General features: G+C 37.4%; 1 protein-coding gene across 3 annotated transcripts in view; it reads right to left on the reverse strand.

Annotated features, from left to right (window-relative positions):
- Window positions 1-8,867: 8,867 nt before the first annotated feature.
- zgc:136971 (S9 family peptidase) overlaps window positions 8,868-15,048 on the reverse strand; it is an 11,690-nt gene continuing 5,509 nt past the window's right edge. For 2 of the 3 annotated variants that reach the window (XM_014001742.1, XM_014001743.1), the window contains exons 12-23: window positions 13,526-13,620; window positions 13,360-13,411; window positions 13,048-13,149; window positions 11,996-12,099; window positions 11,716-11,848; window positions 11,351-11,434; window positions 11,178-11,258; window positions 10,850-10,938; window positions 10,572-10,765; window positions 10,355-10,457; window positions 9,856-9,962; window positions 8,868-9,149 (exon numbers count right to left, since the gene is read on the reverse strand). In XM_014001742.1, the coding sequence (XP_013857196.1) occupies window positions 9,050-9,149; window positions 9,856-9,962; window positions 10,355-10,457; window positions 10,572-10,765; window positions 10,850-10,938; window positions 11,178-11,258; window positions 11,351-11,434; window positions 11,716-11,848; window positions 11,996-12,099; window positions 13,048-13,149; window positions 13,360-13,411; window positions 13,526-13,620 (1,244 nt within the window). In that variant the 3' untranslated portion in view covers window positions 8,868-9,049. The remainder of the gene's footprint in view (window positions 9,150-9,855; window positions 9,963-10,354; window positions 10,458-10,571; window positions 10,766-10,849; window positions 10,939-11,177; window positions 11,259-11,350; window positions 11,435-11,715; window positions 11,849-11,995; window positions 12,100-13,047; window positions 13,150-13,359; window positions 13,412-13,525; window positions 13,621-15,048) is intronic. The other variant, XM_014001744.1, reaches the window with a different exon arrangement.

The following is a 15,048-nucleotide window of genomic DNA, read 5'->3' on the forward strand; positions in this document are numbered from 1 at the left end:
AAAGAAAAGTTAGTGATGTTAGTAAAGCTAGCTAACGTTAGCAATCTCCCTCTTTACTAAAAAATTTTACGCGGCCCTCACACAGAGATTTAGTCAATATCAATTATACATATTAAATGAAGCTACATGTGTACAGTACACTGTATGTTTTAGAGCACTAGTTTCCTTTTTTTCCCGGTCTTAGGCTACTCAGTCTTGCCCTAAAAGTCTTGGTATTGTCTCGGTCTTAATACACTCTTGTATTGTGTTAGGTGGGCTTGACAATAATACTAGCGTGCAGACAAAAACATTAACATAAATCCTTTGCTTTTGGGTGAAAATTTTAAAAGGATGTGCAAATCACTCCTGGAATTTCTGATCTGGTATCAATATGCTGAAGGGTAGATGTTGGCTTTGAGGAACGTTTACGTTTGTAATGGACATTTGGTCACTAATGCAGTTTGTTCTGCTCTCACCACTTGGCTCACTGAGGGTTTCACAGAGAGTTGTGGAGTGGAGTTAAAAACCTCAGAGCAAGACTGTCACTGTCTGTTTCATGTCCACAACTCGAATGAAAACCTGTTTCCAAAACAGGATTTTGCTCACATGGTTTTAATACAATTCAAAACTGGTGTCATATAATTTATGGAAATCTGACATCAACTTTTTCCTGTGTTTTATGTCCTGTGTTTTGGCTGAACGGCTCTTCAGTTCAGCTGAATTCTGACTTCAGCCTTGGCAAAGAATTAACAGCTCATGTTTATCGCATTTTTTTCATCAAAAACGTTCATCTGAGGCGTCCGAGTTGTCACTGCTGCATCTGCTTCTGCACAGGAGAATAAAGAAATGTATCCCAAATACAGGATTTTGCAAATAAGTGCAACAATCTACAAATACGTCCTTTTAAGTAGCATAAACAGAAACACATGCTGTGGCAAAAAAAGCGCTACAAAAACCAGCCGGCTGCAACGGCCATTCATTTTACCCCTCAAGGGCTATTATCTCTTTTATGTGCATTTGTTTATGTTGCTTCTTATTCCTGAAACACAAAAAGTAAGAGTAAGTCCACTCTACAAATTGTCTGTGCATCAGCAGAGGACATGTTTGACTCTAGGCCTTAACCTCTCAGAAACATGCCCTAGTGCTTCAAATAAACACTTTAGCAACAAAACAGTGTATTTTTTTATTAGTCACATGCATGTGTTTGTGTCTGAGAGGGTAAAAGACAGTTTTGCTGCTGGTAAACATGACTAACACCTTTAGGGAATCCCCAAATATAAAAATGACAGGATATCATGTGTCAGCAGGCAGGAGCTCCCCATAAACTCTATATTAATGAAAAAGCCCGCCACAACCTCGGGCTTTGTTCATTTCCATCATGAGTTTCTGCTAACCCTCTCATGCAGCTAATAGCAGTTATCTACTAAATGCAATTAAAGACTTGTACAAACATGAAACCACCAAAAAACACACTGATTATTACACGTGTAAAACAAGACGCAACCTGATAGGATGAAATGATACTGATACTAAGAGAAAATTTGGTTGCTCACTTTGAAAAGCACACCTGCGGGCGTTTGGCAGGTAGAAAACTTAAATACATATTGGCTTGAGAACTGGCAAATAACTCTTAAACTGTAATTAAGAATGTCAGAGGTTTTGTTTTTCATTATACTAAAGATGTGAGGGTGTTTTACTCACCAAATAAAATAGAAAAGAATGTGTTTATTATCGTTTTTGTTACAGCATCAGTTATTTAATATTGAATTTCCTCATCCAGACATATTATTTTGTGCTCCTGTCAGTTTGATAATGAAGTTCAGTTCTGATGTCTTTGTCAATGATAAAAGTAATAAAGGTTAGCGTTCGTCATAGTTCTTATTTCATGTCAAATTTTAAACCACAACTGGAAGATGTTAACGAGTCATCAGAGCATGGATACATGATGGCGAGCACAATTTTTTGCATTTAAGGGAGTGGGACCTACAATTCTGTTTTTCTCCTGAAGTTCAAGTGTATGTTTTTGTTTAAGAAAGAAGTGAAAAGGTTTTCAATGTGAAACTGAAGCATTTCACCGTATAAATCAGTGTATATATAATTAATATTTGATGGTTTGAGAGTGGGTGGAACAATGGAGCAGTGGTTAGAGTTGTTGCCTCACAGCAAGACAGTCACAGGATCAAACCCCTGCATTTCTTCATAGAGTTTATACTACAGTTCCAGGTGGGATACACGGATGGTTGCTTAGTTGGTTTGCCGATTTGTCTCAAAGCTTCTTGCACCAAACAGCCATCGACAAATAAAAGGCCCACAAATTCACCGAACAGGTTTTTGAACATTCTTGGAAAGCTGACACGAGGTTCTGCACGTAGAAACTTAAAAGCAAAACGGTTCCTGTAGAGTTTATTTAAACGGGTTATTAAGTTCAGCGTGTTCAGTATTCTGCAGCGTGTTTGTGTGTGTGTTTCTTTATTTTTAGCCTGACTCAGCAGTTTGAGTGATTCAGAGATCAAAGTGCACAGAGTTAAGTGCTGCAGAGAAGTTTGAGCAGCTGATGAATAAACATGAAGTGGGACGTTCAGGCAACATAAAGCCCACTGCTGCTGCTGGACACACATCATCAGCTGAATCTTAATGTTCGTGCAGAAAGATGATCACACGCTCGCATGTTTAGATTATATCCATACTCACTGCATAACTAAAGACAAACGGTTTGTGTGTCCTTCCGTATGTGGTGCTCAGCTTGTTTGTCTTTGCAAATCAAGGGTATATCGCAATCCTACATTTCTGAAGCACACTTATAGTTTGTCCTTATTCAGCCTTTAAAACCCACCCTGGATTGACGAACACTCTCCAGCCAAAACCACAATAACCACATATGCCTTCACACACAAGCCTGACAGACCAAAATTAATGCACATGAACCAAAAAAACACATTCAATACAGTGTATTTCATTTTCTCATCTTTCTCTCTCTGCACTCAGTGCTGATGCCAACACAACTGAATAAAGTTTAATGGACTTCTTTGGTCAGTAGCAAGTCTGACGCCAGACCAAATATTGAACATATTATAAAAGAAGGGAACAAGATCTGCCTGTTTTTATATAAAAAGAAAGAAAAGTTGAGTATTTTTTAAATGCGACCTGTTCCAAGTTGATGAAGGGAATAAACCATTTGACAATAGATCTATTATTATTTATTTAGCAACTATTTTTTTATTATTTCTGTGACTAAGAAGACAACAGTAACCTTCCTTAACGTCCTCTGTCATATTAGGTCATGATTAAATACAAAAAAAATATCATGTTTACATGTGTAGTCTTATTATTGCTCCTTTTTTTTTCATAGAATTTTTCAGATGTCAAGAAAAAGCATAGACAAAATGACAGAACACCGTGTATTTAAAATACTTAGATGATAGCGTCGTACGAATCACTGAACAGTGTAATATCAGGTGGCGTTCACAGCAGCATCACACTCGACTAATGAAAAAACATCCCATTTCTCTCCAATGAATTATGCATCACATACATCACTAAATGCTCAGCTGCATAGATTATTAATGCAAACACGCGCTGCATACATGCAGGCAAATGTGTACATGCTGACACAAACACAAAATTGATGAAAGAAATAAAAAAAACTACATAAAACTAATAAGCCTCAAGGAGGATTTTAAAACACACTAAGAAAAAGTTATTTTGAATAACAGGTTAAGCCACAAATTATATTTATCATAAGAATGAAGCCTGAGATGATGAGGAAATACAGATGAAAAATGTTAGAATATTTCGAACATAGATAATATGAAATAATTGAGTGAGAAAAGACAAGCTGGACTAACGTAGAAACTGGAAATGGAATTAATTTTGGTGTCATGAGCAAATCATCCAAAGAACACAGGATGAATGGGAACTAATCTCTCATACTGAACTGACAGTTAAGCCTATAATGACTCAAATAAGCTCATTAATGGTCTGTGAGAGTCTCTATTTAATCACTGTCAGTTTATGTGCCTATTACTCTGCAGAGCTAAAGCACAACAGAGAGGAAAAGGGGCGTGGCTTGCAAATTGTCATGAATTTTTTAAAACCAGGTTGTCATTAGTTTTTACACTTCTCACTTCCTACAGTCAATTCAATTCAACTTATTTATATAGCCAGTCACATAGACACATCACAGCCCCAAACACAAACCTGATTCTTCCATTTAATATCTTTTAACAAAGCTCAAAGGTAAAACAAAAAGATTGGGCCTCATGCGAGAACATGTTCGTATTCTTATCCTAAATTTCTCTTACTTTTGTTCGTACAAAGGGTTCGTACGAACATGTCACGTCAGATTCAACAAACTCTTCTATCTTCAGGAAAAGTGTGTAAATGAGCTGCGTAAATTCCACCTGTTCGTATCCAGCTGCTCGTGCACGCGAGAGGAGATTAGCATAATTACCACCCCAAAAACACCATATAAGGCTGTGTTTCCTGCCTCAGATACAAGGAAGTGTCCATTCATGAAAAATGACAGCGAAAACTAAAAAGAAGAACTTTACGAGTTCAGAGATTGAAGTCCATCTGTCAGAGATGCAGAAAAGAAAATCTGTCATTTTTAGCAGGTCAGCTGTGGAATAAAAAGAGCTGCTAAAAGTATAAACAACTGTGTTAAAACATTTTCATTTATTCAGAAGACACACCGTTGCGCACCCCCCGCCCCCGCGCGGTCGCCGGTGGTCTCAGATGCGGTTCTGAAATAAGCATTTTAAAATGTTTGAGTAACCCAGGACTAGCTAGAGGGATTATGTATCCCCTCTGGCCTGGGAACGTCTCGGTGTCCCCCAGGACGAGCTGGAAAGTGTCGCTGGGGAGAGCGGGGTCTCTCTGCTGCCCCAGCGACCCGATCCCGGATAAGCGGCAGAAAACGGACGGACGGACAATTTATATTGTTAGTCTAAATTATTACATTTAAAATTATAACTCTATTTCAAGCAGAATAGCCTATTGTCAACATAATTATTGACTGTGATTTATTTTCAACTCAAAATATCTTCAAACTAATGAAATATAAAGTTATTAGTGAAGAAAACCCGTCTGGATAACAGCAGACTGACTGCTCGTAAAATATACGACAGGTCTGGACCACTTGTCAGTTTTGTTCGTATCTGAAAAAAATCTTAGAATACGAAAACATTGGTGAATGCCACAAATTCTCCTAAATCACTCGTACGCACAACTTAAGAACAAATCTGTGCGTACGAACAGTTCTTGCATGAGGCCCATTGTTCTGAAAACGACAAATAAATAGAGAGAAACTGACTTAAAGTGCAGCTGTCTTTTCAGTAAAGGCCTGTTTTATAGGCCCATGAGTAAATATAGACAGACACTGACTCACAAACAGACAAAATGCCTTTTCATGGTAAAGGTCAAAAATTACAATAGAATTAAATAAAGGCTGAAAGAGATTTTAATGCTGAGAGAACATAAATATAAACAAGTATGAAAGGTTACTGACCACATTTCATTGAACCTTATTTAGTTAAAGCTTTGAAAGGAACCCTTTCACACACCCACACAGACACAAACACACACACTTTGAGTTGTGTGAGAAGTTTCAACCCAAACCCAGTAAGTGAAGGTCACGGCTCAAGGGTTTGGATAAAAGAAGTGGAAGTTCCCATTAGCGTAAAGAGATGCAGACGTTAAAACTTTGTTAAGAATCAATTCTATTCATCTTTGAAACTGAACTTTTACATTTGTCCACTATTATATACAATAAGTTGGATTAACTCACTACAGGCCCTGTCACACTAAAGTTTTAGACAACTTGTGCCAACTTGTGAAAATTTTAAAGACATCTACGTTGAAGACAAGATTTAAAAATCAACTGCAGCCTCTTTTAGGTGACATAATGTAATGATCACAAATTAATCAAACTTATAACTTTTATTAGTAATTTAGACTAAAAATTATTTTATTAGTTGGCATAAGTTGTCTAAAACGTTATAGTGTGACAGGGCCTTTAAGCTGAAAAACGTCAAATGACGTAAATATGAACCTGCTCCAGTTAACCACACAACTACATCTACTAATATTTTCTATTATTATTTAGGCTCTAATAGCATAGAACATTATTTTATGGTGAAAATTTCAGGCTTTTAGTCCATATTTTGACAAAGCAACAAAGAAAAGGAACTGTACCCTTGTAGTATTAAAGACGAGCTTGAATTTCCTACAACAAACAAATCTAATACATTTCACACAAACTGAACTTCCAGTAGGCTGTAATAAAACTTCAACTTACAATATATCTTAAAAATCTCTAAAGCCAAAGAGCTTTGTGTTTCCAGCAAAAATCCAAAACATCCAAGGTTGCTTTTATTAAATTAAACAAGCAAGACATAACAAGCCACGTAATACTTCTGAAGTGTTGGTAATCAGATAGTCTTTTTGCTTCCTCGATAGTTTCCTGCCGTGCTCCTCTCAGAAGGCTGCTGGCATTCAGCTTCAACGCTCAAACCATCGCCTTAATTCAAGGCAACTGATCCACAGCAGCTGCCAGCCCATCGTGAAATATTTAAGTACATATTTAGGGTCATGCCTCCAGTGCAACAACCTGGTCTATAGATCGTATCTAAGAATGAAATTTGGTTTTGGTAGTTGTAGCTAAAAGCAGTAACGAAGTACATTTAATTTGTTAAAAGTATTTTAGTCTTTTTATTTTTTGGGGATTTGTAATTTTACAAATTACTTTTTTTTTAAAAAATCGTAACTTACTTTTATTATTCAAAACACAAAAATGATAGCTTTGCTTTTTTACTTTAAAATTAAACAAGTCAGTGTAACAGTTACTACAACTTTAAATAAGTTGCTCAATTTACTCAGCTTGGTTTAGTAGAACTGCCGACATTACTTAGTTAAGTAAATTCAACACTTCATTTCTTTCTGTGTGTGTAGAAGTAATTTTACTTTCCCATGTATTGTGAGAAGTTTTATGAATTTTATTTAAGGACTTTGCTTTTCAGAGTAATTCATTTTAACCAACGTAATTTTCTGTTAAGGTATTTTTACTTAGTTGTTTTTTTCCAAGTACTTTATACAGCTCTGTCACAGTCATTTACAACATACAGTAAAACTCGCAACATTGCACATAACCAGGATTTTAAGGTTTTACAAAAACAGCAACTCTCTTTCCACTAAATAAGATGATGTTAGTCTAAAACTCTGGCGTGACAGGGACTGGGCAGTTTGAAACTCAAAGAACTGATATGCTTTTATTTTGTTAAGCTTTTCCCCAGCTACCTTTTTATTTTGCTAACTCAAATGTTCTCAAATGGGAAATAACCAGAACAAACCAACAGCAAAAGGTTCTTTGTTCATCAATGTCAGGAAGTCCACTTCCACTCTCTTTTCTTTTGTCTGTTGACGTCCTACATACACACGAGACATTATCCCACCTCTACATTTCAACAATGCTTCATCTCAGAGTCCCGTCCCACGAGCAGGAATACCAGAGGGGTGCCGTGAGCCTCTCCTATTATCTGGCTCGCTCGTCGTCTCCAACACCCGCTCGTCTTTTGTCTGTCTCTGCTTTCCGTTTTACATCACTTCCTCTTCAGAACAACCTCCATTCACCATTCAACCAACACCCATATCGCAGTGACTTCATCAGGCAACAGCTCAAGGCTGCAGCGTGTCGTCTGGTGAAGAGGACAATTAATGCCGCCGCTGTGACTTGGTTGTCAGAGTGAAACTGCTGGAAGATAGTCCACGAGCTCTATGCATCATCTCAGGCATTTAACCTCTGAAAATCATCTGAGGTTTCATTTGTCACCAGTATGAAACAAGAACCATTCTAGTCTGGGCTATGAAAGTGGTGGGACTGTTCTCAACAATGGCTCTGCCCCATCAGCAACTACCTCAGAACCCCTTCATCAACAGGACAGAGCTTCTTTTTTATTAGACTTTTCTGAAGATTACTGTAAAAGTAATAAAGCACTAATTTTGACTCAATTTCAAAAACAAATCTGAAACGATTTAATGGGTTTACGTCTTTAAAGTGGATCATCACCCAGTAAGAATGTTTTCTCAGGCCTTGTTTCTATCTCCTGGTTTGAAGGTCAGCATTACAGTAGACCAATTGTTCCTGCAATCTCACGAGAAAGCTGCTCAAGAGCCTCTTTTAACAGCTTCAGATTAGGTTTCAGGTGGTCTGAAACTGCAGCGGATTTGTGAAGTTACAAAGTTTCAGATGTCCAGTAACTCTTGGCGTTTTAAGACTTTGCCTTTTCTCTTTTTCTTAGAGCAACACATCAACTTATATAAAACCTCTCAATTTATTGTTCAATTTGGTTTTTGTTTTGAACTAATACATTTGTATGATCTATAGCAGACAACCGATACATAATATAAAGCTGCAGGTATAAACGGTTGTAGTATGATCGTTCCTAATAAGACTTTAACATACAAGGAGACTAAAGTGCCATCTGTTGGACATTTGTGTAAATTACATTTACTGGATATTTAGATAAAAAGATCCATTTTCTTCACCTGTTTGTCGTTTCTTTGCTGGTGCTCGTCTCCCGTAGTCAGGAGGCGAGTACACTCTGGACCTGATGCAAGTCCATCACCACACAGAAAACAGAAACAACCACTCTCACTTACTCCTAGGAAGAAATAAGTTACCAGTTCTAACCACTGCACTGCCATGATGCTGATGTTTAGAACCACATGTGCCTAATCAGGCTTTTATTATTGTGAGGCTACATCAACAAAAATACCTGGAAAATTTAAATGTTCTTGTGTAAATAAGAAATTTTACAGTAAAACTTTGCAGATGCTTTTTTTTTAATGTAGCACAAAATATTCACACATACTTCATTATAGTGTTTTTTTTATTATTTTTTTTGTGTGTGTGTGGGGAGGAGGATTTTATTACAATGCATTTACAAAACAAGGCTCACATAAAGCAGGCCTTCTTTTGTTGTTACAAAGGCAGAGTAAAAACACTCAACTGAAAGTGCTCAGTACTGGAAGAACAGCTTCACTGCAGTGTGTGTGTGTGTGTGTGTGTGTGTGCTCAAAGATGCTGCTTCAGCCACAGCACAGTGTTGAGGAAGCAGTCGGCCTGAGTGTCCAACCTCGACAGAGAATGTCCATCATCTGGAAACCACAGCAACCTGAAAGAAAACAAGTTGTTACAAATTCATGCAGGTTACATCATTTTGACAAAATACACGGTATTGAATTAAAACCTTAAAAGGGGACATATCATGCAAAATCCACTTTATCTGTTAAATGCATTTTGTTGCGTTCTTGGAGGTCTCATCTAATTTTAATTTAGCCTCTCAATGTGCTGCATAAATATCTTTATATTCTGTCAGGGTCTTTTATTTTAACCCGTTCCATTTTCTCTATTTTCTATGACGTGTTCTGAATTTTTACATTATATTATTTGCAAAAGAACTTCTAAATAAGGTCTGGACTTACCAAGTACAATTTGGTGGTCTTCATCCTGCTCTGGCTCCAACATGTAAGGCTGGATGGACAAGTTTTCCCTTGTTGACAAGTTTAATTCATTTGTAAATAAAAGGTTTCTGTGCCGCTATATAGTCATAAATCCCTTTATCAAACTGGAAAGGACCAGTCTGGAGGACAGTCTCACAATGAGTTGGTCTGAGAGACACCTCAGGAAAGAGGGGCTTGTGGAGTTACAATAAGGAGGAATTCAGACCAAAGTATTTCAGTTCTACTTTATATAGACCCCAACTGAATGATTCAAATGTGAAAAAAAGGATTTAAAAGCATGATATATCTCCTTTAATAGTGAGATCACTGTTTTGATTCATCTTCTCAGGCGTTTATCATAAAAGTGCTCTGTCATACCTGACAGGTGAACCTCTGCTCTTCAGCACTTTGTAAAGCTCCAGACCCTGGTGAGGAGACACTCGTCTGTCTTTTCCACCCAACATCAGCAGCAGTGGAGCCTTGATCTGCACATCACCACACAACACTGTTATTATAATCTATAAAAAAACTAGCATTTATTTGATATTTTTAAACAAAGCGTATGTAGATCGTTTTATGTTTACCACAATCAATCACACAAATAAATGCAAATGTTCATAAAGCCTTTGAAAGTTTAAACTTGTAAACATGATGGCCTACAAAAATATCTTTGTAAATGGTTTTATCACCCCCTACAGGACACATTTGTCAATGGTTAAGGTTCAAAATGTTAATTAAATCATTCAATCAAGCTGCTAATAAAGATTTATATTATTTAAGCAGTGGAGTGGCATGTCAGTGTTGTACTTCATATAATTATAATACTCTATAGTACTACAGTTAATATCAGTATTTTAAGCATGTTTCAAAGTCTGACCTTTGCTGCATGTGTGATGGGAGACTTCTCCAACATTACTGCCAGGACTTCAGCAGTAGGGATGTTGTCAAATGCAAACTGGAACCCAGCACTCGTGTAGCGCCTGAAGGCAAAAAGAGAGAAAAAAAAAGATACAAATCTCGTCATGAAGTGACATGGATTTACAAGTGAAGGCATCGTTTGTGAGTCGTCTGCAGTGTACACAAGTGTCTCTCACCAGTCCACTATATCACTCGTTCCCAGCAGCGTGGCAACGTTGATAACTGGGTTCCTGGCTGCTCCTGCTCTGTAGAAGTCTGGATACTGACCGAGCAGGTGACAAGACAGGAAACCACCGTGGGATCCACCAATCACAGCAACGCGTTTGGGATCGAGGGTTTTGTCGCTCTGCAGCGCAGTTAGCACTGCCGTCTGGGTAAAGAAGGTAAGATGTGTTTTTTTTTTTTTTTTTAACATTTACACTATTATTTAGAGTCAGAGATGAAAAGTCCATACCTGGACGTCTTTTACATCTTGACTCCCGATCTGACCAATCAGGGACAAAATGCTGTCCTGGCCAAACCCTGTGGATCCCCGATAGTTCACTGAATGCAGGCAAAACAATAATGTAGAAAATGTGAAAGTGGAAGGCCCGGCTCAGTGTAATAATAGCTTTAACAGCAAAAAAACTAACAAGGTGATGCAACAAGATATGCTCCAAGAAAAAAGAGACGTCTCTTTTTAAAGGACATCAAAACACAGAAACTAATTCTATGCCAACACGAAACCACAAATATTTTAATGCATTTCAGCCAATAGAAACATAAACGAGTCGATGTCTCACCCATCAATACAGCAAAGCCCAGCTTCACCAGTCCAGCTGTGGTGCAGTTCCACTCTGCAGGAAACTGGGAGTGAGGGCCACCTGAGGGAGCAAAACAGTACCCAGTGTTTTCTATGTGTCACAATGCTGAACATATTTAAATCTTTTTATCCAGAACTAAATTGAGCACAGACCGTGGATGAAGACGACCAGGGGTGTTCTGGTTTCATGAAGGAGAGGACACGGTTTAACCAGGACAGCACTGAAGTCTAAACCAGCTTCATAAAAGAAAAAAAATGGAGGGAAAGAAGAACAAACTGATGTTAAACCAAATAACTTCATGCTTTATTTAAATATTTTATTATTAAAATTTAACACAAACATCTTTGCCTCTGAAATAACCACAAACGTGAACTTTTTTTAAAAAAATTTTACTCTGAATTGCAAATGACTGACTTTGCTCACATGTGTATCAGTATTTTAAATTTTTTAATTGTTTATGTTGAATCAAGTCGTAGTCGGTATAAATCTTCAGATGAAGCAGAAACTGGAAGCTCACAGTAGTTTGTGTTGTCCTCCTCTGGTGGAGGTGTAACGTCCAGAATTGTCCACTGGAAGTCAAGCGTCATGGCAGGCCGCTGTAGAGTTCGCCAGCTCACAGCTTCCCCTTCCGACGGGAGGAATCCCACCCTCTGCACAGAAATCCAGACACACAAACACAAATATGTGACTCAGGTTACAAAAAAATAAATAAATAAAACAAGATCTGCACAATTTACTTTGTTTACAAAATTTAAATTAAACTAAATGAACGTTTTGATGCACGTGTTCCATCTGACCAGGGTGGGAGGTGTGTTGGGGCTGGAGCAACAGACGACCATCAGATCTCGCTGAACTGTCACCAGCTTCCAGCTGCCGTAACGTTTAAAACAATCTGAGGAGTCTGCAGCAAAGAGGCAGCGAGATGGAGGAAGAGTAAACAGAACAAAGGAACAAATATGATTCATAAAACTAGAGAATGTGTAATTCCTGAAAAAATGTAGTGTGAAGGCTGATGCTAAAAGATTTTTGCTAAACACCTAAAAAGGGCTATAACTAGCCTAGAAATAACAAAAATAGCTGAACTTAGCACAAAGAAACAGAAAGAGCTAAAGTTTGCTGAACTAAGCAGTAAGAAGCTAAAATTATCAAAAACATTTTTAGCTGATTAGTTTGAAATAGCTAAATAGTAGCTTAAAACACAAAACAGCTAAAATTAGCAGAAAGCAGCTGAAAAAAGCACAAAAAGTTTAACTAGAAGAAGCTGAAATTATTTAAATAGTAGCTTAAAACACAAAAACAGCTAAAATTAGCAGGAAGCAGTTGAAATAAGCTCAAAAAGTCTACAATAGAAGAAAGAAGCACAAAAAGGTTGAAATTAGCAAAAGAATATCACAAAAGGTCAAATGACAATTAAAAATGATAGCTAAAAAGGCAGAAAAAAGCTCATTTCAGAAAAATAGAGCCAAAGAAAGCTGAAATTAGCACAAGGAATAAAAAAAACAGAACTAGAACGAAGTGCAAAAGTTTTTAAGTGTTTTAAGGATGTTAAAATGAAAACAGCCCTGTTCATTTTTAATTAGGAAAAACATCTGAAAAAACTAAATATCTCAAAAAGTATAAATAGCTGAATCACCAGCAGTCATAGCCGGAAAGCCCTTAAAGAGCTGAACGTTTCAATATATTAACTGTTGAAAAAGCACAAAACGGTCAAAAAAAAAGAGTAATGTTACAATTTTTCTGTCATGTTTAAAACTCACCGCTTTCTGTTCGTTCAAAACTCTTACTCGACTTTCATTCTGAAATTTCTTAAAAGGCATGTCACTAATTTCAAACGCTGGTCTTGTCATACCTTCCACCTCTCTCTGGTGCTCCTGATGAAGATGAGATGATGGAAAAGAAGGAGGAGGATGGGGAGGAGGGGGAAAGTAAGACTCAGCGGGAACAGGAGGGGCTGAGTTTGGGAGAAAGGGAGATGGGGGAGGTGGGAAAATAGAGGACAAGGGTGTAGGAGGAGGAAGAGGAGAGTAAGAAGACCAGTAAGGAGAAGGAGGACAAAGCAGAGGAGAGAGTGGAGAGGAAGGAGGAGGAGGGAAATGGAAGGATGGAGATGAGGACAGAAGGGAGAGGGGAGGAGGAAGAGGAGGAGAGGATGGATTCTTACTATCAGACAGGGAGGTGACTTGTTTTGATTTCCTGTCAACCAAAAAGAGATCCTGAGAGAGAAAACGAAGAAGAAACGAGTCACAAAGGAGTGTTGGTGGCTACAATGGCACAGTACAAACTGCAGCAGAAAATCCTGTTTGTCGTACGTTTAATTTGAATGTTACCTTCCAGTTTCTGCAGGAGCTGCTGAACACGACTCTCTGAGAATCTGCAGACCAGCAGCAGGACGGCAGAGCTTCATAAACACCTGCAAAATCACCTGAAACAGAAGAGGTATAAACGGCATCTGCTCATGATTTAAATATGCTAAGCATGATCTAAAAAGGTGTATTATGTATTTTCCAGGCCCATAGTTCAATTCTATATATACAATACACAGGTAACTGTTACCTTCAGTTCGTATGAAAAGCTTGGCGCTAATGCAAAAGCTAACATGCTAAACTGAGGTGCTCCGATCCAAGAAACAGCTCTGTTGTCCTTCATCTGCATTTTCAGTTGCAGAGGGACAATATAATGCTTTTTAATTTATAAAAACTAAAACAACCTACTGTATTTTTACAGTTTTTGTTTTACTGTTGAGGTAAATGTGTATCAAATAATGCCTAATGTTAAAAATAATTGTGCATCCCTTTAAGAACCAGAGTGAGTTCAGAAGCTCCTACAAGACATTTCAGCTTGGTAATATTTCTCCCAGTCATCATCTCATACTTATAGATATGTTAACATTTTTTATGTGAAGAAACTATAAATACAGATCATTATGAAGCCATGTTTTGTTAGTATTACAAGATCAACAGATGTGAGCTTGCACCAGAGGCTCATTTCACAAAAGTCAGATTTCTAAATTCAGGATAAGCTGAGCTTGAACTAGCCTTCAACTCGTCAACAGTTGTAATCTGTTGCTCCAACACCAAGGCGATGTGACCAGGGCGGTTCACAAAAACTGGGAAAGTAGAAGTAAAAGTAAAAGTACTTTTCCACGCTCTCTAACAAATAAACTGTTAAATTTACAGAACCAAACTGGCTCCACAAAACCAAGTTGATTAAATTGGTCAATTTCTTTATAATAAAATATATATATCGCCTCAGATTTACTCTACTGGCTTAGTGGAAAATAGTTCAAGTGATTTAAATGAGTAAATTCAACACTTAATTTTTTAGAGCACATAAACAACTCCTTTCATGATGAGTTCAGGGCAGATTTAATTTATAACAAGTAACTAGGTGTTAAAATTTAAAGTAAAGTAAAAGTATCATTTTTAGGTTTTAAAAGTAACTAAGTAAAAGTCACAATTCAAAAAAATACTTGGTAAAATTATAAATCCTCAAAAAAATTACTTAAAGGCACAGTGTGTAGGATTTTGTCAATTCTTTTAGCAGAAATTAAGATAATCACTAATGACAATAATAAAAAAAAACATGTCTAATAATTGCAGACAAAGACCTTGTTTTATTATTTTTACCTTTATAAAAAGCTGTTTATATCCCCATGGTCGCGGGTCGCCACTACAGGCAGCCGCCATCTTGTCTAAGAAGGCTCATGAAGGACAAACTGCGGTGGTGGCGTCTAAAAGGTTTTAGTTGTAATGCTATAAATGTAATATTTGTTGTCTGTCATTGTAGCTGGGATAATTTTACTTATTAAAGCTCATAATCTTACCACTTGAAACATCACTAGCCCTGAAGC

This window comes from Austrofundulus limnaeus, unplaced genomic scaffold, assembly GCF_001266775.1.
Source record: "Austrofundulus limnaeus strain Quisiro unplaced genomic scaffold, Austrofundulus_limnaeus-1.0 Scaffold10, whole genome shotgun sequence".
NCBI classification, from domain to species: Eukaryota; Metazoa; Chordata; class Actinopteri; order Cyprinodontiformes; family Rivulidae; genus Austrofundulus; species Austrofundulus limnaeus.